We start from the raw sequence: 22091 nt of genomic DNA, 5'->3' as shown, positions 1-22091 counted from the left end.
TATATTGTTATCTACATAAATAAAGTACTCAATCAATCAATCAATCAATCAATCAATCTCAATTATTATCTTGATGGATCAACAATAAAAAATTATAAAAACACCTGTCAGAACAAAAATATTGATATCATTAAACAAAATTCATCTTTCCTGTATGAAAATTTATCAGATTTCATCAGGCTTATATTGGAAATCTCATATTTCAATTATTATTATATCTAGATGGATTCATGATGAAAAATTAACAAAAACACCTGTCAGAACAAGAATATTGATATTATTATCATAAAAAATTTATTTTTCATGTATAAAAATTTCATCAGGCTTATTGACCGAGCGAAGTGAGGTCTAAGATTCAAGTCGACGGTTTAGCATTCCCCCATTAATGTTTAATGTTTGAATGTTTAAATGTTTATATGTTGCGCATTTACGGCGAAACGCGCTAATAGATTTTCATGAAATTTGACAGGTATGTTCCTTTTTTGATTGCGTTTTTGGAAATTTTGCATTTCAAGGATAATTTATTTTTATTTATTCATTTGAAAATTTATTTATTTGAAAATTTACATATTTGAGGGCACCAGGAACTGAATCCCATTATTGCCCTCATAACACACATGAGCATACAATTTGAAAATATAATACATTGAAATGAAAATAGAATAGAATACTAATATACTATTGATTTTTAGAAAAACAAAATACAAAAAAATATATAGAAAACCTTGCAAATATGAAACTTATAGTATATAGCAGATAAAAGAAGAAGAACTAAGTATGTAACTAATACTGAAGAATTCAAGAAGAAAAGAAAAAGAAACAAAGAAAAGAGAATTATGGAAACTTTGCAAATATGAAACTTATAAATAAAAACACTAATATATTATGTAATACATAGGAAAGGAAGAAAAAAAGACAAAACTCAACAAACATAAATCTTATTCAAGTCCCGCCTGAACACACTGTCTGAATCAAAAAAATCTAAAAAATCTATCTCATATAAAAGGAAAAAGGAGCCTCCTCCATACGCTAATATTAGAGTAAAAATCAGACTATTGAATTATCATAAATCAGCTGACAAGTAATTACACAGATGTGTGGAGAAGCCAGTCTATTGCTGTATTTCCATAAGGTCTATAGTTTCAATCAGGTACTTGTGGATGAGAATACTGCGTGAGGTCTACTGTTCACAGAACTACTAGTGTATACAATTATACCCATACAGATTCAACAGATTATATCAGGCTTATATTGGAAATATCATACCTCAATATTGTTATATCTAGATGGAAGTCAACCCACAATGAAGAATATAAAAACACCTGTTAGGCCCAGTTGCACAAAAGCCTGTTGATTTTCAATCGTGATTAAATTCCACCAGAACCAATCAGAGAAGCCTTCTTCTCAAAAAGTCTTCTCTGATTGGTTCTAGTGACGTTTAATCAAGATTAGAATTTAACAGACTTTTGTGCAACCAGTACTAAGACATTTCAACTCTTGACAAGTAACATCTCGCTTAAGGGATTGCAACTGACGTATTTCCCTCTTTATTTACTGAAACACGTCTGAAATTAGTTTATCTAAACTGAAGTTTGTACCGTACTTATCCACGAAGTTGCAATGCAAGCCGAACTTCGATCAAACTTCGTTCTGGTAAACTTAGTTTATCGTCAGTTGAACATCTTCAGTAGCTAACAAATTCGATTTGGATGTTCATGTGTTGGAAAGTTTTGTCAGGTCTGTTTTTTGAACTTGTTTCGTCTATAGAAGAAGTATATTATTATTGAAGAAGTATATATTGCTTGTATGAATCATTTCTGAACATTTATTCGATGAAACTACAGTATTAGTAAAAAAATTGTGAATTTACTTGATGAAGTATAATATTATTGACTTAAAGACTTCACATTTAAAGTAAAAAACTCTATAAATTCAGGGATTAGGGCCAAGCCACATAAAGCGTTTCTTCCGGCGCTCCAGACGAGTCAAAAGGTCAGGAAGCTCTCCGATTGGTTGACAAGACAATCAGACAACTATTGAAGAAGTATATTTGCTTTTATGAATCATTTCTGAACATTTGATGAAACTACAGTATTAGTAAAGAATTGTGAATTTACTTGATGCAGTATAATATTATTGACTTAAAGACTTCACATTTAAAGTAAAACACTCTATAAATTCAGGGATTAGGGCCAAGCCACATAAAGCGTTTCTTCCGGCGCTCCCAGACGAGTCAAAAGGTCAGGAAGCTCTCCGATTGGCTGACAAGACAATCAGACAATTGGAGAGCTATTTGCCCTACCGACTCGTCTGGAAACACCTGAAGAAACGCTTCATGTGACTTGACCCTAACCTCTAAGTTTATAGAATTTAATCGGACGACTCATCTGGAAACGCCTGAAGAAACGTTCCGTGTGGCTTGACCCAGGGGTGCCCACTGCTCACAGCATGTTTTGATGTCGCAAGTTGCGACATGAGACTGAATTTTGGGGGGGATTTTTGGAAAAAACTAGGGAAAATGGGGGATTTTTCAATATACAGTTTTTAAGTACCTAAATGGATACTAAATTTTGAGAATTTTGGCGACATGGACCATTGGGGGGATGGGCACCCCTGGCTTGACCCTACAGTCAATTACAGGCTTACAGTCTATTGAGTTTAAACGCCGTGTTAATATTCATATTCATGTATGAATGTTTTTCAATGTACGGTAAGTCTACATAGTGGAAAGAAGGTTACTTTACCTGTAGATAACTTCTTATAGTATACTTCTTTTACTGTACTGCCTTGTACAATATTGCATGGAACTTAAACGCCCTATACCATGAGTTATCTTCTTATACTATATTTTCTCTATGGTACAACTTCATAATAAAAAAAGTAGGGTGCTTTTTTACCTGTAAATATTTTCTTCTCCTTTTAGCAACATTGCCTTGAACAACGTTGCAGTCGCCATGTTTGAAGACCACTCTTCTTCTCACTCTACGGGAGCTGAACCGTGTCTGCCGGTATCTGTTGGACAGAGAGAAAGAATTTCATTGATAGCTTCACAGAAAAATTCTAAATTTCTTGGATTATTTTCGAGAAATTCGATGAAAGTAGATTGTCTAGTTGTGTTATTGAATTACTGAAAGCTTGATGCACTAAATTGATAGATACATGGCACTGGTGGTATGGTAGTAGAGAAAAATAGGACAACAGCGATGCCGATTCTCTGCCCTGCCACTGCCTTCTACAGAGAAGGAAGCTCCCTACACACAGATATTCTTTATGAATGAGAGAGTGGCATCGTATCACCAACAATGGAAAGAACATGTTGAACAAATAATGTCAGCTGATAAAGTGATGTACACGTTATAATGGCAGGGTGTGATTAGCAATGGTGTTGCTATCCTTGTCTACCATTCAACAAAGCGTATAGCGCTATCTCTTTCTCGCTTTGCTCTGTTGCCAGATCGTCTTTTAACAATGTAGAATTAATAATTAGTTAACGAAATATGTCATCTTAATTATGTGAATTTATTATTAAATTATTGAAAAATATAATTTATTGCTTAATTAAATGTAATTGATTATTTTAAACGAGAATGAACAGTTAATATTACATCAATAAACCTGTATCAGATACCGTCTATAGAAGGCATTGACAAGACAGAGGTTCGGCAACTTTCTCAACTGCCATTAGAAAGTAGACCTCACTATAGGTTGTGTTGTGCAAAAAGGACGTAGTTCAAAAAACCTCCTTGTGTATCTTTTTGGATGCAACACGTTGCTATTGAGAAGATACTAAAGAGCATCTGTTGCTTATGGAAAGATACATTCTCAATAAGTTGGATCAGAGAAATCTCCAATAATTAATTCTGCTATTATTAATTCTGTGGTTGGATGTTTTTGAACGGGTAGTATTGTAGTCTAGTGGCCATCCGCCGATAGGCAAAGCTACAGGACCCAGACTGTTGCAATATTTTTTTGAGACAATCACCTGTCAATAATTAATTACGAACAATTACCTGTCAATTAACTTGAGCACATGCTGTCTCCATGAAATATCCATCGAGGGAGAAAGAAGGTCATAGGCGACAGTGCACTTTTCATCTTTCTTCCACTTCATCAAAGTCACTACAACACTTCCTTGGATTCAATTCCCCTTAAACTTATTTCCAGCGCACTTTAACATATAGGGTGAGTTCTTTTTCGTCATCGAAATTCTATAATATTAATTTTTCCAGGGTAATAAGGTGCAGTATATCATAATCCCTTTACGTTTGTTGAATGATTGATGTATGTATGAATTGACATAGAAATATTGGGAATCACCTAAAATCACTTCACTTGCATGGACTAATTAATTGAAAACTATTAAAAACAATATAGAAACATGAAGTACTCATTTAATTTAAAACATTTTAAACTTCAAGGGCCGGTTTCCAAGCTCGGGATTTAGCTAAGTTCTAGACTTTAAACAGCTGGACTCAGAAAATTGGCTTTCCGAAACGGGGCGTAGTCGCAGTCCACGTTTAAATTAAATTTCGAAAAACTAGGAAATTGAACACAAAATAAAATAAAGAGAGAATATTTTAAAGTTTCAGCTATTTTGAATTATTTAGGAATGTTTCATTTAATTGAGGGAAAATGTTTCCAATTATTATAGAAATGAGAAAATAACAAAATATAGATTATCATAATAACTACGACTACGCCCCATTTCCGAAAGTCAATTTTCTGACTCCAGCTGTTTAATCCAGCTAAATCCCGAGCTCGGAAACCGGCCCTAAAACATTTGAAACAACTGGTTTAAAATGGCCAAAATTGGCGGAAACTAGTTGTTTCAAATGTTTTAAATAAAAGGCTACTTCATGTTTTTTCATTGTTTTTAATAATTTTTAATAAAGTAGCCTATATTTTCAAAGATATGTTCAGTGATTGATCGAGGTCATACTCATAACAGAATAGCTATTTATGTATTAAGAGCATAAGAGCATAAAGCGCGACTTTATCGTTCGCGCAGAACAGTTATCACGCAACGCGAAGAGGAGCGTGATAATTTTGCAAGAGCGACAAAGAAGCATTACGCGCGAATTGCATACAAAATTTTTTCTACAACTGCCCAAACCTGTTAAATTACTTATATCGGCGGAGTTACAATTACCGACTTTTTAGGTTAAGATCCGACTTTTTGGCGAGCTGCTTACAATCAGCTGATCAGCGAGTGTAAAGAAACTCTTCAGCGCATGCGCGAATGATTACCGAGCGTAAAGAAAATCTACTGCGCATGCGCGGATGATTAGCGAGCGAAAAAGTAGATTCTCCTCAGAAATAAGCTGTTTTACGAGGAGAATTGAGTATTTAAATTCTTTTTTACGCGCAGTTGTAGAAAAAAGTATTCTCATGAAAAGTTTGTTCTTTAATCATTTTTGTTTATCTAGCATTTTATTGAATGTGAAAGAATTTTGAATAATTTACCACTAATAATATCAATCCGAGACTATTTTCGTTGTTATATCATTAGCAATCTCTAGTGAACTGGATTTTCTAGTATTTTTCTCAAGTAAAAAAAAAGAAGCAGATTTTCCAGTAAATTGAGCAAGAAAATATATGTGGAGTGAAGACCTATGATTGGTCATTAGCTGTTGACCAATGGAGGTTGAGCTCTACTGACATTGGCCGAGACAAGCACAAATATTACAAATATGGTCATGAGAGCCGAGTTTTGAACTGAACAACAAAAAATGTCAGAATTAGTTGAATGGTGTAATATATTATTACTTTATTGATGTTATAAATATTATAATAAAGGAAAGAACAGGCTTATACACGTACGAGATAGGAAAATCATGCTTGACGTATCATCACGTCCGAACTACTGGACTGATTAACTTGAAACTTTGCTTACAGATTCTCAATTAACCGAGGATGGTGATAGGGCTGTCTTAAATTCTTCAAGTTTTCATTTTGCCAAGTTTTAAAATGGACCCTTGCGGAGCATGGGTTACCTGCTAGTTATTCATAAGGAATGTTGATATTTTATAGTGAATCACTCTTTCTCTCTCTCTCTCTCTCTCTCAGTGAGTTGAGAGAACCTCACTAAAAAGCGAATCTCTCTCTCACTCTCTCTCTCTCTCTCTTTCACAGTGACGAGCTTGAGACAGCTGAACGTTTTGGATACAATTCAAACATCAAACGCCACAATTCAACTGAGAGAGAAAAAAAAGGACATGAAAAGACTAAAGAAACAAATAGAGAGCAGACAATGGAATCGGTTAGATTAGCCAACCTCAATCAAAGTGGCAGCTAAGAATAAACGGAGAGAGAGAGAGAGAGAGTGAGAGAGAAAATGACGAAGAGAAAGTGGAAAAGAATTCTAAAAGAGAAACATCGGAAATTGTAAGGAGTGTAGGGGAGAGATTGGTTGATTGATTATTTGCCTTCATTAGGGCGGAGTTGAACTCCAGGTCCTCTCTGCCACACAACCCTAAAAGAAGAAGAGTAGAGAAAGAAAATAAGAAGAAGAAGAAGAAGAGGAAGAAGTAGAAGAAAGAAGAAGAAGAAGAAGAAGAAGAAGAAAAAGAAGAAGGAAAAGCAGGAGAATAATAATAATAATATAATAATAATAAGAAGAGAGAAGAGAAGAAGAAGAAGAAAAAGAAGAAGAAGGAGAAGGAGGAGACAGAGAAAAAGAGGACTAGTAGAAGACAGGTAGAAGAATACGAAATGATCAAGATAATAATTTATGAAGAAGGTTGGGGGAGTGAAAGTAGATGCAAAAAGGGGTGAAAGTATAAATAGGAGTAGAAGAAGGAAAAGATGGAAAGCAGGAGAGGAAAAGGAGACGAAGAAGAAGAAGACGGAAAAAAGGAGAAGAGGTATTAGGAAAAGAATAAGAAATATTAGACAAAGAATAAGAAGGAAAATAAGAAGAAGAAGAAGAAGAAGAAGGAAAAGAAGAAGAAGGAAAAGAAGAAGAAGGAACAGCAGAAGAAGGAACAGAAGAAGAAGAAGAAGAAGAAGAAGAAGAAGAAGAAGAAGAAGTAGAAGAAGAAGAAGAAGAGGAAGTAGAAGAGGACGATACAGATGAAGAAAATAGGTGATGCATGGAGTTTGAGGAGGTGGAGAAAAACGAGAATTAGAGAAAGGTGCAAGGATAAAGAAATAGAAAGAGATAAGAAATAGGAAAGAAGGAGAAGTATTGGGAAAAGAAGAAGAAGAAGAAGAAGAAGAAAAAGAAGAATATGGAAAAGCAGGAGAATAAGATGGAGAAGGAGGAGACAGAGAAAAAGAAGAAAAAGTAGAAGAGGACTATACAGATGAAGAAAGTAAGGTGATATATGGAGTTTGAGGTGGAGGAGAAAAATTATAAGTATGAGATATGTAGGAGTTATGAATAGAAGGAGACAGAGAAAGAGAAGAAGAAGGGAAGAAAGAGGGAATATAGAAAGAGGAGAACGAGAAGAATAAACAGAAGAAGGAACAATAGGAGCGGCAGAAGGAAAAGATGGAAAAGCAGGAGAGGAAGAGGAGACGAAGAAGAAGAAGAAGATGATGAGAAGAAGAGAAGAAGAAGAAGAAGAAGAAAGGAAAGTAGAAGAGGACGATACAGATGAAGAAAATAAGTGATGTATGGAGTTTGAGGAGGTGAAGAAAATGAGAAGTAGAAAAAGGTGCAAAGTGATATAAATATAAGAAGAAAATAACAGAGAAAGAGAAGAAAGAAGGGGAGAAAGGAGGAATATAGGAGAAGGAGAAGAATAAACAGAAGAAGAAAGAGTCAATCATGGTCAGAGATGCCTCATTAAAGGCACTTAGCCATTACAGAGTCTTGAGTGATTTACTCAATAAAATGTTTTGAATCTAGAATGAGAGTTGGTATAAACATTACGAGTTTGTATAAACATAAACAGTTTATTATTGTTTCAATGTGTGAATTCAAGATCTGATTCATTAGTGGATACTTTTGTAACAAAGGCTAGGGACCAAAAACACCAAATCGTTTCTGATTTTCAAGTGTTAAATTTTCTTACCAAGAATATGAATTTTATCAAAAATCTTCATCTGAAATACTGTAGTCAAAATTTATGAATTTCATAAAAGATTTTTGAGTTTGGATAGAGTTTGTAAGAAATAGGAACTGCTAACTTCTTGAAAAGATGAAGAACTTTCATTGACCGAGCGAAGTGAGGTCTAAGATTCAAGTCGACGGTTTGGCATTTCTCTTAATGTTTAAATGTTTTTATTTGCGCATTTACGGCGAAACGCGGTAATAGATTTTCATGAAATTGACAGTTATGTTCCTTTTTTAATTGCGCGTCGACGTATATACAGGTTTTGGAAATTTTGCATTCAAGGATAATATAAAAGGAAAAGGAGCCTCCTCATACGTCAATATTAGAGTAAAATCAGACTATAGAATTTTTCATCATAAATCAGCTGACAAGTGATTACCAGATGTGTGGAGAAGCCAGTCTATTCTGTATTTCTAGGTCTATGTTTCAATCAGGTACTTGTGGATGAGAATACTGCTTGAGGTCTACTGTTCACAGAACTACTAGTATATAAGAAGAAAGAAGATATCATTACTAAACATTAATTTTTTCAGATCTGTTTGGGATAATTGAGAAAATAGAATCAATTTTACTGAGAAAAACTTCTTATCGGATCCAAGAGTGTATTCAAATGTTTAATGAAAACTAATTTACCTTCTTGTTTTTTGTACTTTCGCTTGTTTTATGGTTTCTAGTTTGGATTTTTTTCTTGTTGTCTCGTATTGTCAATGTTGTCAAGTGTGCAAGTTATTGAATAAAGTATATTTGATTTGATAAGAATAACGAGATACCAGTTTGGTTGTTAAACCATTGCCAATCTATAGTTGCGTACAGATATACGCGCCGCGAACATGAGCAATTCACTTTTAATCAGCTGACTATATCTGTATTTTTACAGAACCTTATGATGGAATTAATCCAACGTACAGAATAGCGAAGTAAATGATAGATATCAAGCGATGTGACTGGTTGATGATGACCTATCAAGGTGAACGTCTGCTATTGGCCTAGACAAGCCACTCCCACATTTAGCAGCTCATTTGAACGTCACAGCAATGGCGAAACAGTCATAGAAATACAACTCGATGAATACATAAAAATTGGAGAATTGAAAGATAACATGGTAAAAACCAGGTGAATAATAGAATTCACTTACAAAAATCTTGAGCCTATAAAACGATAAAACTATAGTGGTGTTATTGTATTGAATAAAATGGATTTGGTTTTATAAATTTTTCTAACAAACTAAAGCGGTATCTCGTTATTCTAATAATAAATCTTTTTATAAAAAAATGGAGATTGAAATGCCAAAGATTGACATAGTAGAAACCAGGAGAATGATAGAATTCACCTACAAAAATCTTGAGCCTATAAAACGATAAAATATTTGGGGTGTTATTGTATTGAATAAAATGGATTTGGTTTTATAAATTTTTCTAACAAACTAAAGCGGTATCTCGTTATTCTAATAATAAATCTTTTTATAAAAAAATGGAGAATTGAAATGCCAAAAGATAACATAGTAGAAACCAGGATAATGATAGAATTCACTTACAAAAATCTTGAGCCTATAAAACGATAAAATATATTGGTGATATTGAATTTTTTTGGTGATTTATAAATTTTTCCAACAAACTAAAGAGTATCTCGTTATTCTGATAAATTTGTAGCTGTGGTGATTCCTAATTTTCTCATCCAATATGCATGTTCACCCCAATTATTACTTTCACTTATACTGGAAAAAAAATGAAAAACCTTTTGTCCTTGAAAAGAAAACCTCAAACTTTCTATATGATTATTATACTTTTTGTGATGTAGTCAAACTTCGGATTCTGGTATTATGGGCAATAATTTTGAAGCTAGAATCATTCTTGTATGATTCCACATACATAACAATGAACATGATTCAAAAATGTATCTTTGGAAAGTATTATTGTATCTATCTTATGGAAAGTTGACTATTTATGACATTTTGGAGTAGAGCAGTTATGGGCCACTCTCTCCCAGTCATATCTTCATAATGACATAATGATTGAGCTTTTTTTAGAATTTTTGTTATAAAAGAATTCAATTGATTCGGCGGTTATTCAAACTTCTTAGAGGAATCTGTTTATTGAATTAATAGACGTATTGATGGATAAATGAATGAACGAATACTGGGAGCTATCATATTCTACACTATAAGCTTGAATGCTGAAAATGAACTACTGCCTCTATTGAAAATTATACAGCTTTGAAGCTTCCTGTTGAGATATGATAAGAAGCAAGGTTTTCTGGAACAGTTATTCAGTTGATAACGATTTGAGATATTCACTGTTTGATCTCATTTTTCATATGAATGTTGAAGCTTTCATATTTGATTGAATTTTTATTTATTTATTTATAATTTTTACAAAGTAGCACTGATTGGGAGAAAAAAACTAAGGATAATCTTGTACCATTTTCTCCCAAATTTAGATAACATTTTAAAAGTCCAAGATAGGGTTATGGTTTCACTTTTCTAAAATTTAGTCCATTTTCACTAAAAAAACAACGAAAACTAAGAGTTTTAAATTTTGATGTTTAAAAACAGAATAAAAAACAAAAAAATCACACTCAAATCTAAAATATGAAAAATGGAGAAATGGATTTTATGCTGTAAAGGAACGTGATTTTCAAAATCTGAGGAGTATATTAAGAAAGTGAAGACACATATTTCTACAATACAGAGAAGTATGATAATAAAGAAAAGAACTGGCTTAAACACTCACGTACGGGATAGAAAATTCACGAATGACACATCATCACGTCTGAACTACTGGTCTGATTAACTTGAAATTTTGCATGAAGATTCTGAATTCACCGAGGATGGTTATAGGTCTATTTCAAATTCTTAAAGACTGCAGCAAGTCTAGTTTTCAGTTTGTCAAGTTTTTAATTAGAGTCTTTCCAAACCAATCTACCATGTTTGACAACCAAAAAATAGTGAAATTTTCTTCAACTAAGCAGATCTAATGAAGATTCTCATCTAGTTCACCACTACTAGACATAAAACAAACTATAGACTGAGAAATATTCAACAAGATCTATTGTGTGCTCCTGCTAAATAGGATTTCAAATCTTTACAAGTTTACGATATTCTACAACGATTTTATTCGATATATAACTCAATTCAAGGCAATAATTCAATATTATATCTTCCTCCATATAATAATATTGTTTAATAATACCCTAGTATTGGATAATAATACTGTACAATAAGCTACAGATGCGAATAGAATAGAAGTTGGAATTGCTCAAATGCTGATCAATGAATGATTTTTATTAAACGAGAATCCTAATAAATCCTGTAAATCACCCCGAATACTTCTGCTACTGCAAATATTGACAACAGGGTGACAGCTAGATGGAAATTTGATGAGCGCTACTATTCAAAAATTATTTGTCAGCCCGGGAATGACAGATAATTTTTGTATAGTAGCGATCATCGAATTTCCATCTAGCTGTTTACCCTGTTGTCAATATTTGCAGTAGCAGAAGTCTTCGGGGTGATTTACAGCATTTAATTGAGATTATCGTTTAATAATAATTAGTGTACAATAAATCTCCCCTTATTTAACTCACTCACTACAGACCACTCCTAGCTTGAAGTCTTTATTTTCCCCTTCACAAAATAGGCTCTCACTTGATTCAAATTTTAATTCGCCGAACTGCTCTATCAAGATTATAGTAGTATAAGAGCTAATAAAGATTATAATATTATGTTGTTTCACTTTAAAACTATATTATTCACACCAGACACTTCCCAACTCAAAAACAACTTTGAAGCCACTTTCAAGTCTCTCCTCCAACAGACAAATCCTCACTACCCGATCACCTCTTCGAATTCCACAAAACTCCGCAAAAAGACATCACCAAAACACACAATTAAAACCAAATCCGATAAAACCTTTCACGCGCTCTATTTACAAATTCGCCCAGCTAAGTGGTCGACAAAACTGAGATAGAATGAGACGGGGAGAGCTTAGAGAGGAGAGATAAATAAGGAGAGGAGACTGATTTGCCAGTCTAGTGCCTGGGATAAAACTGAGGCGACCACACATAGCTGATTGCGAGGTCCCTGCCAAACACACACTCACTCACATATCACTCACACTAACTTACACACTCACACTTACACTATCACACAAAGAGACGCACGTACTCGTATGTACAAACCACAATCCATACTCACACTTGCAAGTACAGTATCAACTAACACAAAAAAATCACTTGAATTTACAATCAACAATTATACAGACTACATCGTACATATACAATCTTACAAACACAAACCATACTCTGAATAAAAAAAGTTAGTCTTGGACGAGGTATCCGCGTTGCCAAATATAATAATAATAATAATATAATTATTTGCCAAAAACAAAATTACATTATAAACTTACTATAATTTAAATAATCATACAATTCTAGGCAAATTGTGAAAAATTTCAATCTACACTATCTTAAACACATAATATATTCTGAATAAAACAAAACAAAGAACAGTGATAATAGGTATTGGGGAATAATAATAATTATTATTGACCGAGCGAAGTGAGGTCTAAGATTCAAGTCAACGGTTTTGCATTTCTCTTTATGTCTATGTTTATATTTATGTTCCAAATTTACAGCGAAACGCAGCAATAGATTTTCATGAAATTTGACAGGTATGTTCGTTTTTAAATTGCGCGTCGTCGTATAAATTTTTGAAAATGTTGCATTTCAAGGATAATATAAAAGGAAAAAGGAGCATCCTTCATACGCAAAAATTGGAGTAAAAATCAGACTATAAAGTTATCCATCATAAATCAGCTGTCTAGTGAACTATAATACTACCCGTTCAAAAACATCGAGCATCTTGAAAATGTATCTTTCCATCAACGTTAGTAGACAGTTGACTATAATACTACCCGTTCAAAAACATAGAACATCTTGAAAATGTATCTTTCACTTTCCATCAACGTTGTAGACAGTTGCAGCCAGACCAGCATTATGGTAGTTTAATCTGTTAATCTCAACACACCGATTTTTCGCCAACACGACAACACAGAATGTTCTCTGATGGGTTGATTGGATTGGCGTATCGACGGCAGCCAGACCTGATAACAGCGCTCACACTCACATTCCGGGACGACACGTCACGGTACGATAGGCCAGAAAGTTCTATGTTTATTTTAGGATTTTTATATACATTTCAAATTGATAAATATTTATTAATTTTTGAGAAAACATAACAACAGGTCAATGTAACTTACTGAGCGCGAGGTCTACTGTTCACAGAACTACTAGTCAATACTACTATCATTACATTCACGAATTACTAGATTTTTTGAAGTTTGGATTAGAGCTTTGAAAAGAAATAGGAGATTGCTAAATCTTCTTGAAAAGATGAAGAACTTTTATTGACTGAGCGAAGTGAGGTCTAAGATTCAAGTCGACGGTTTGGCATTTCTCTTAATGTTTAAATGTTTTTATGTTGCGCATTTACGGCAAAACGCGGTAATAGATTTTCATGAAATTTGACAGGTATGTTCCTTTTTAATTGCGCGTCGACGTATATACAAGGTTTTGGAAATTTTGCATTTCAAGGATAATATAAAAGGAAAAAGGAGCCTCCTTCATACGCAATATTGAAGTAAAAATCAGACTATAAAGTTATTCATCATAAATCAGCTGTCTAGTGAACTATAATACTACCCGTTCAAAAACATCGAACATCTTGAAAATGTATCTTCCCATCAACCTTAGTAGACAGTTGACTATAATACTACCCGTTCAAAAACATAGAACATCTTGAAAATGTATCTTTCACTTTCCATCAACGTTGTACACAGTTGCAGCCAGACCTGATAACAGCGCTCACACTCACATTCCGGGACGACACGTCGCGGTACATTAGGACAGAAAGCTCTATGTTTATTTAGAATTTTTCTAGACATTTTAAATTGATAAATTATTTATTAATTTTTGAGAAAACATAACAACAGGTCAATGTAACTTACTGAGCGTGAGGTCTACTGTTCACAGAACTACAAGTCCTATTTTGGTAGATGATATATATAGTGATATCAGAGTATGGACGAAATTCCTTTTCCTTTCTTATCCTTGAAATACAAAATTTCAAAAAACCTTGTGTAAACATTGACGCGCAGTTGAAAAAGGAATATTCCTGCCAAATCTCATAGAATAAAATTATATCAACGCGTTTGGCCATGAATGCGTTACATAGATATGAGAGATGAGGAGAGTTACAATTTTAGGTGTGTTGCGAACCACTGGGGAATGAAGATCTTCTTCTTCTTCTTCTTGCCTTCATGGATTAGACTTTTGCCTGTTCCGACTCACAACAGCATTCTACAAAAAATTTAAATGTTTGGAGGAATATAAAAACATTTAAATTTTTTGTAGAATGCTGTTGTGAGTCGGAACAGGCAAAAGTCTAATCCATGAAGGCAAGAAGAAGAAGAAGAAGATCTTCATCCCCAGTGGTTCGCAACACACCTAAAATTGTAACTCTCCTCATCTCTCATATCTATGTAACGCATTCACGGCCAAACGGGTTGATATAACTCTATGAGATTTGGCAGGAATATTCCTTTTTCAACTGCGCGTCAATGTTTACACAAGGTTTTTTGAAATTTTGTATTTCAAGGATAGGAAAGGAAAAATAATTTCGTCCATACTCTGATATCACTATATATATCATCTACCAAAATAGGACTTGTAGTTCTGTGAACAGTAGACCTCACGCTCAGTAAGTTACATTGACCTGTTGTTATGTTTTCTCAAAAATTAATAAATAATTTATCAATTTAAAATGTCTAGAAAAAATTCTAAATAAACATAGAGCTTTCTGTCCTATTGTACCGTGACGTGTCGTCCCGGAATGTGAGTGTGAGCGCTGTTATCAGGTCTGGCTGCAACTGTCTACAACGTTCATGGAAAGTGAAAGATACATTTTCAAGATGTTCTATGTTTTTGAACGGGTAGTATTATAGTCAACTGTCTACTAACGTTGATGGAAAGATACATTTTCAAGATGCTCAATGTTTTTGAACGGGTAGTATTATAGTTCACTAGACAGCTGATTTATGATGAATAACTTTATAGTCTGATTTTTACTTCAATATTTGCGTATGAAGGAGGCTCCTTTTTCCTTTTATATTATCCTTGAAATGCAAAATTTCCAAAAACCTTGTATATACGTCGACGCGCAATTAAAAAAGGAACATACCTGTCAAATTTCATGAAAATCTATTACCGCGTTTTGCCGTAAATGCGCAACATAAAAACATATAAACATTTAAACATTAAGAGAAATGCCAAACCGTCGACTTGAATCTTAGACCTCACTTCGCTCAGTCAATAAAAGTTCTTCATCTTTTCAAGAAGATTTAGCAATCTCCTATTTCTTTTCAAAGCTCTAATCCAAACTTCAAAAAATCTAGTAATTCGTGAATGTAATGATAGTAGTATTGACTAGTAGTACTGTGAACAGTAGACCTCGCGCTCAGTAAGTTACATTGACCTGTTGTTATGTTTTCTCAAAAATTAATAAATAATTTATCAATTTAAAATGTCTAGAAAAAATTCTAAATAAACATAGAGCTTTCTGTCCTATCGTACCGTGACGTGTCGTCCCGGAATGTGAGTGTGAGCGCTGTTATCAGGTCTGGCTGCCGTCGATACGCCAATCCAATCAACCCATCAGAGAACATTCTGTGTTGTCGTGTTGGCGAAAAATCGGTGTGTTGAGATTAACAGATTAAACTACCATAATGCTGGTCTGGCTGCAACTGTCTACAACGTTGATGGAAAGTGAAAGATACATTTTCAAGATGTTCTATGTTTTTGAACGGGTAGTATTATAGTCAACTGTCTACTAACGTTGATGGAAAGATACATTTTCAAGATGCTCGATGTTTTTGAACGGGTAGTATTATAGTTCACTAGACAGCTGATTTATGATGGATAACTTTATAGTCTGATTTTTACTCCAATTTTTGCGTATGAAGGATGCTCCTTTTTCCTTTTATATTATCCTTGAAATGCAAAATTTCCAAAAACCTTGTATATACGTCGACGCGCAATTAAAAAAGGAACATACCTGTCAATTTCATGAAAATCTATTACCGCGTTTTGCCGTAAATGCGCAACATAAAAACATATAAACATTTAAACATTAAGAGAAATGCCAAACCGTCGACTTGAATCTTAGACCTCACTTCGCTCAGTCAATAAAAGTTCTTCATCTTTTCAAGAAGATTTAGCAATCTCCTATTCTTTTCAAAGCTCTAATACAAAATTCAAAAAATCTAGTAATTCGTGAATGTAATGATAGTAGTATTGACTAGTAGTTCTGTGAACAGTAGACCTCGCGCTCAGTAAGTTACATTGACCTGTTGTTATGTTTTCTCAAAAATTAATAAATAATTTATCAATTTAAAATGTCTAGAAAAAATTCTAAATAAACATAGAGCTTTCTGTCCTATCGTACCGTGACGTGTCGTCCCGGAATGTGAGTGTGAGCGCTGTTATCAGGTCTGGCTGCCGTCGATACGCCAATCCAATCAACCCATCAGAGAACATTCTGTGTTGTCGTGTTGGCGAAAAATCAGTGTGTTGAGATTAACAGATTAAACTACCATAATGCTGGTCTGGCTGCAACTGTCTACAACGTTCATGGAAAGTGAAAGATACATTTTCAAGATGTTCTATGTTTTTGAACGGGTAGTATTATAGTCAACTGTCTACTAACGTTGATGGAAAGATACATTTTCAAGATGCTCTATGTTTTTGAACGGGTAGTATTATAGTTCACTAGACAGCTGATTTATGATGAATAACTTTATAGTCTGATTTTTACTCCAATATTTGCGTATGAAGGAGGCTCCTTTTTCCTTTTATATTATCCTTGAAATGCAACATTTTCAAAAATTTATACGACGACGCGCAATTTAAAAACGAACATACCTGTCAAATTTCATGAAAATCTATTACCGCGTTTCGCCGTAAATGAGCAACATGTAAACATTTAAACATTAAGAGAAATGCCAAACCGTCGACTTGAATCTTAGACCTCACTTCGCTCGGTCAATTAATCAGACTGTAGATTTATTCATAATCAATCAGCTGACAAGTGGATTATTCACTGCATGCATTACACAGATATCTGGAGAAGCCGGTGAAGAGGTGACACCAGATACTTGTTGATGAGAAAACTGCGTGAGGTCTACTGTTCACAGAACTACTAATATTTTTAGGGTGATAAAACGGAGCAATAAACATTGAAGGGTTCCTTCTTCTGGACTGTGGGCTAGCAGAGAAATTTTATTAGATTATTTGATAAGCTTATTGTTTTGTTGTTTTTTTTTAAATTTTGTTTATATAAGAGTGTTTCATGGATTGTTAATTTTATAAGCTTACTGCTCAATTTATAGTTTTTATTTCATTATGTTTGTATAAGATTGTTTCATTCTATGGCTGTAGATCTTCTCATCTCTCATTAAGATCAAGGCAAAAGTCTTTAAAACGAAATTAACAATCTTCAACAGGAAAATCAATTGATTAGAGTTCAGCTGTAGTGAGGTCCACGTTATAATGGCAGTATTTGATCAGCAATGGTATTGCTATCCTTGTCTATCATTCAACAAAGCGAATAGTGCTATCTCTTTCTCGCTTTGCTCTGTTGCCAGATCGTCTCTCAACAATGTAGAATTAATAATTAACAAAATACTCCATCTTAATTGGGAAAATTCATTATGAAATTATTGAAAAATATAATCTATTGCTTAATAAGATATAATTGATTATTTTAAACGAGGATGAACAATTAATATCACATCAATAACCCTGCATCAGCTACCGTCTATAGAAGGCATCGACATGATTGAGGATCGTCAACGTTGTTCTCCTATCTTTCTCCACTGTCATTATAACGTGGACCTCACTATACGAATTATTTCTTTACAAATTAGGGCAACGAAAATTGAGGGTTTCTGTATCATACATGAATAAACAAATGAGTAAATAAATAAATTTGTATCTGGAATATCGTTGGGTTTTTTCTTGTAAATAAATATCGAATTAAACCATTTTAAATTGTCACATGACGTTAGGTCATGTCAGAGGCCCTGAAATTGATCAGTTGCGACCTGAAAACTTTGACACCAGCATGAGCGCCAGGTCATTCGATATTATTATTATTCAATTGACACACAATTTATTTATTGGGAAATTGAGAAACTACTTTTGGCTGTTACCCCTTTGATAGAAACTATGAAAAAAGTTTATGAGAAGTGTTTATTTACTGGAACAATGAATCATCATTAAATAATTGAACTTAATCATTAATCATTCACTCAACATCAAATTCATGATTAATTGTGAGAATAGAATAGAAATGTAAGTATTGAATTGACATTATGATAATTGAATGATTGATTAGCATCTCAAGTAATAATTTATTCACAAATTTATTGATGTATCCCAATTTGCCAACTACAAAAATTATCATCAACTCAACCTTGTGCCCCAACATTGAACCATTTGATAAATAAGATCATTTCAGGAAGGAAGCTATTACGTTGAAAAGGTCATGAAAATGATAATTCATAATTGGTCAATTAACTGCTCTTATCAGAATAATCAACCTGCTATAGAAAAGTATATAAGAGAAAATGAATATACAGAGACATATCAGCAATTAAAAACTATAGTGAGGTCCACGTTATAATGGCAGTGTTTGATTAGCAATGGTACTGCTATCCTTGTCTATCATTCAAAAAGCGGATAGCGCTATCTCTTTCTCGCTTTGCTCTGTTGCCAGATCGTCTCTCAACAATGTAGAATTAATAGTTATTCAGCAAAATATTTCATCTGAATTATGAAAATTCATTATTGAAAAATATAATTTCTTGCTAAATAGAATATAATTGGTTATTTTAAACGAGAATGAACAGTTAATAGTACATCAATAAACCTGTATCAGCTACCGTCTGCATAAGCATTGACAAGACAGAGGTTCGGCAACGTTTTTCTCCCATCTTTCTTCACTGCCATTATAACGTGGACCTCACTATAATATTGTACATCGAAGCCTATGAAGTCCATATTCCGCTGAAGTCTATATTCGAATAAATTAGTATTTGGCATTAACAAATTTGGAGAAGGCATAACTTCTTATTCTGTTCCAATGCAGGAGTTTAATCGGATTCTTGACACTTTAAATTGGAATTGACACTTGGAAAATTGTGCACTTTATTGTCTCCTTGCAGACTGATACAGTCTGCAAAATATCTAAGACTAAAAGTTTTTGTTGATATTTTTTTATTCTTGTCTCAAGTTTTTAAAAACTTTCTTAATCTATTATTAGAATAATAGTATTATATAAAATGTATTTCCACATTAAAAAAAAAAAACGATCTGGCACCGTTGGGGAGCTAGAAAACGATTGCGCAATCTGCTTTGTCGAATGATAGACAAGGATAGCAACACCAATGTTGATCAAATACAGCCAATATAATATGAACCTCACTATAATTTGACGACAAAATCTCAAATCTCAAAATCTTGCCACAGCTTGGAAGAGAGCTCGTGGCGACATCTAGATGAACTACTTAACAGAGAGCGTCTAATTCTGGCGTCGTTTCCATGGCAACAGATGAGATTCACTTCACAGCAAGTTGCAGCATACAATGAGACACAAATGAAGCACTACTAATTAATTAGGGACACATGAAATCAAAACATGTGAATCACATGTGAATCACATGTGTCAAATAGACACATGCTGCTTCTCAAATGAGATACATTGCAGCTTACATGAGACACATGTTGCAGCTAAAATGATACACAACATGTTGCAGTTGCAGCTAAAATGATACACAACATGTTGCAGTTGCAGCTAAAATGATACATAACATGTTGCAGTTGCAGCTAAAATGATACACAACATGTTGCAGCTAAAATGATACACAACATGTTGCAGCTAAAATGATACACAACATGTTGCAGCTAAAATGATACACAGCATGTTGCAGGTAAAATGATACACAACATGTTGCAGCTAAAATGATACACAACATGTTGCAGCTAAAATGATACACAGCATGTTGCAGTTGCAGCTAAAATGATACACAACATTTTGCAGTTGCAGCTAAAATGATACACAACATGTTGCAGTTGCAGCTAAAATGATACACAGCATGTTGCATCTTAAATAAGACCCATGTTGTGACTCAAATCAGAAACAAGTTGAATTTCTTGTTGTTTATTTCCTCTATCATTTTTTTGGAAAATCACCTCGATTCGATGATATTAAAGCTTGGTTTACACCAAGGTTAGTAGCAAGAAGCTAATAGCTTAATCCTTATAGATTCTATTGGATTGAACATAACTTATCAGCTGAGCTTTAGTGTTTACAAGTTTGTGTTTCTCGAATGGTTCCAAATTTTCTCAAATAACTCAATATTATTCGTTAAAAGTGGTGATTGAGTGGAATATTTATAATTAATTTAATAATATTCAAACCATCTAAATTCAAAATTTATAGTTTATTTTGGACTAAAATTTCATAAAAATTGTACACGTGAAATTCCTACCTTATCTTGGACAATTTCACTTATAAATTTGGAAGAAAAATAGCACAAGGACTACCTTATTATTTTATCTTTCAATGTTAGAACATTAGTGTCATTGGCATTGTGAATGGAATAAATAAATAATAATATTGAAACAGGAGTTTATCAGAGATTGACAATGGTGTAATAACCGAAACCGGTCTTTCTAATTATCAATAATCTGTGATTTTTTGACAATTTCTTAGTCTTTTTCATTCAATATGAATAATTACCACAATATCACTTCTCAACTACACAAAAAGTGAAAAATAATAAATACACATGATGCACATATGTGTTTGTCAAGTTCCGTTCAATCTTATAGAATCTATAAGGATTAAGTTATTAACATTTTGTTACTAACTTTGGTGTAAACCCAGCTTAAAACAAATCAGAGTCCACATTTGTCAGGGTTCTAGACCTTCTAACAATCACCAATTTCCGACAAAAAAATACTGTCAATAGAATTGCAATTCTCAATAGAGGATATTTCTTGACAGGTCAGCAGGATTCTGATATTGTGATATGTCAGAGAAAAAATGAGAAACCCCAAGACGTGGGTAGGTAGGTGAAAAAAAAAACTGCATATGGTCAGCAAAAACTAGAGTGCAGAAGATTGTGGGGTGGAATGAATTGGACCAGGAGAAACGGCGTAACAAAAAGGATCTAGGGATGCGAAAAAAGAAGGATGTAGTGTGAAGATGAGGAGAGAGAGAAAGGAAGGAGGAAGAGAAAGGAAGTGGAGGAGAAGGAATATTGGGGAGAAAATCGTGAGAAGCTTAACAAGACGTGTAATAGTGAGGCAGACGGAGGAGGAAGAGAGAAAGGACAAGAAGAAGAAGTAGAAAAAAAGAAGAAAAAGAGGGAGAAGATGACGACAGGTGAAGAAGAAGTAGAAGAAGAAAAGTAGGCTGACGAGGAGAAGAGGAGAAGAAGAAGAAGAAGTAGAAGAAGGTGGTAGGGGGTGAAAGGAGAGGAGAAGGGGGAGGTGGAGGAAACGGAGAAGAAGAAAAAGTAGAAGAAAAAGAAGAGAGAGCCAGGAGAAGAAGAAGAAAAAGAAGAAAGAGAAGGAGAAGGAGGAAGAGAAGAAGTAGAAAAAGAAGAAAAAGGAAAAGAAGAAGAAGAAGAGAGAGGCAGGTGAAGAAGAAGACGACAGGTGAAGAAGTAGAAGAAGGAGGAAAGGAGGCGGGAGAGGAAAAGAAGGAGAAGGAGAGAAGAAGATGAAGAAGAAGAAGAAGAAGGAGAAGAAGAAGAGAGAGGCAGGAGAAGGAGAAGAAGACGACGCCAATTCAATAAGGAACATTTCCAAGTCAGTTGAATTCAGAAGTTTATTTTTGAATTATACAGTGGTTTATTTTTTTAATTTTATGATTGCAATGATAGAAGTGACATCTTCAACAAGCTTCTCTTC

General features: G+C 33.8%; 1 protein-coding gene across 1 annotated transcript in view; it reads right to left on the bottom strand.

Moving 5' to 3' along the window:
• The window catches only part of LOC111043500 (G protein-activated inward rectifier potassium channel 3), a 127262-nt gene that overhangs the window by 20609 nt on the left and 84562 nt on the right, over window positions 1-22091 (bottom strand). The window contains exon 2 of the mRNA XM_039435050.1: window positions 2898-3012. Within this exon, the coding sequence (XP_039290984.1) occupies window positions 2898-3012 (115 nt within the window). The remainder of the gene's footprint in view (window positions 1-2897; window positions 3013-22091) is intronic.

Source organism: Nilaparvata lugens, chromosome 8 (assembly GCF_014356525.2).
Source record: "Nilaparvata lugens isolate BPH chromosome 8, ASM1435652v1, whole genome shotgun sequence".
NCBI classification, from domain to species: domain Eukaryota; kingdom Metazoa; phylum Arthropoda; class Insecta; order Hemiptera; family Delphacidae; genus Nilaparvata; species Nilaparvata lugens.
This window is presented reverse-complemented; position numbering and strand designations above follow the sequence as displayed.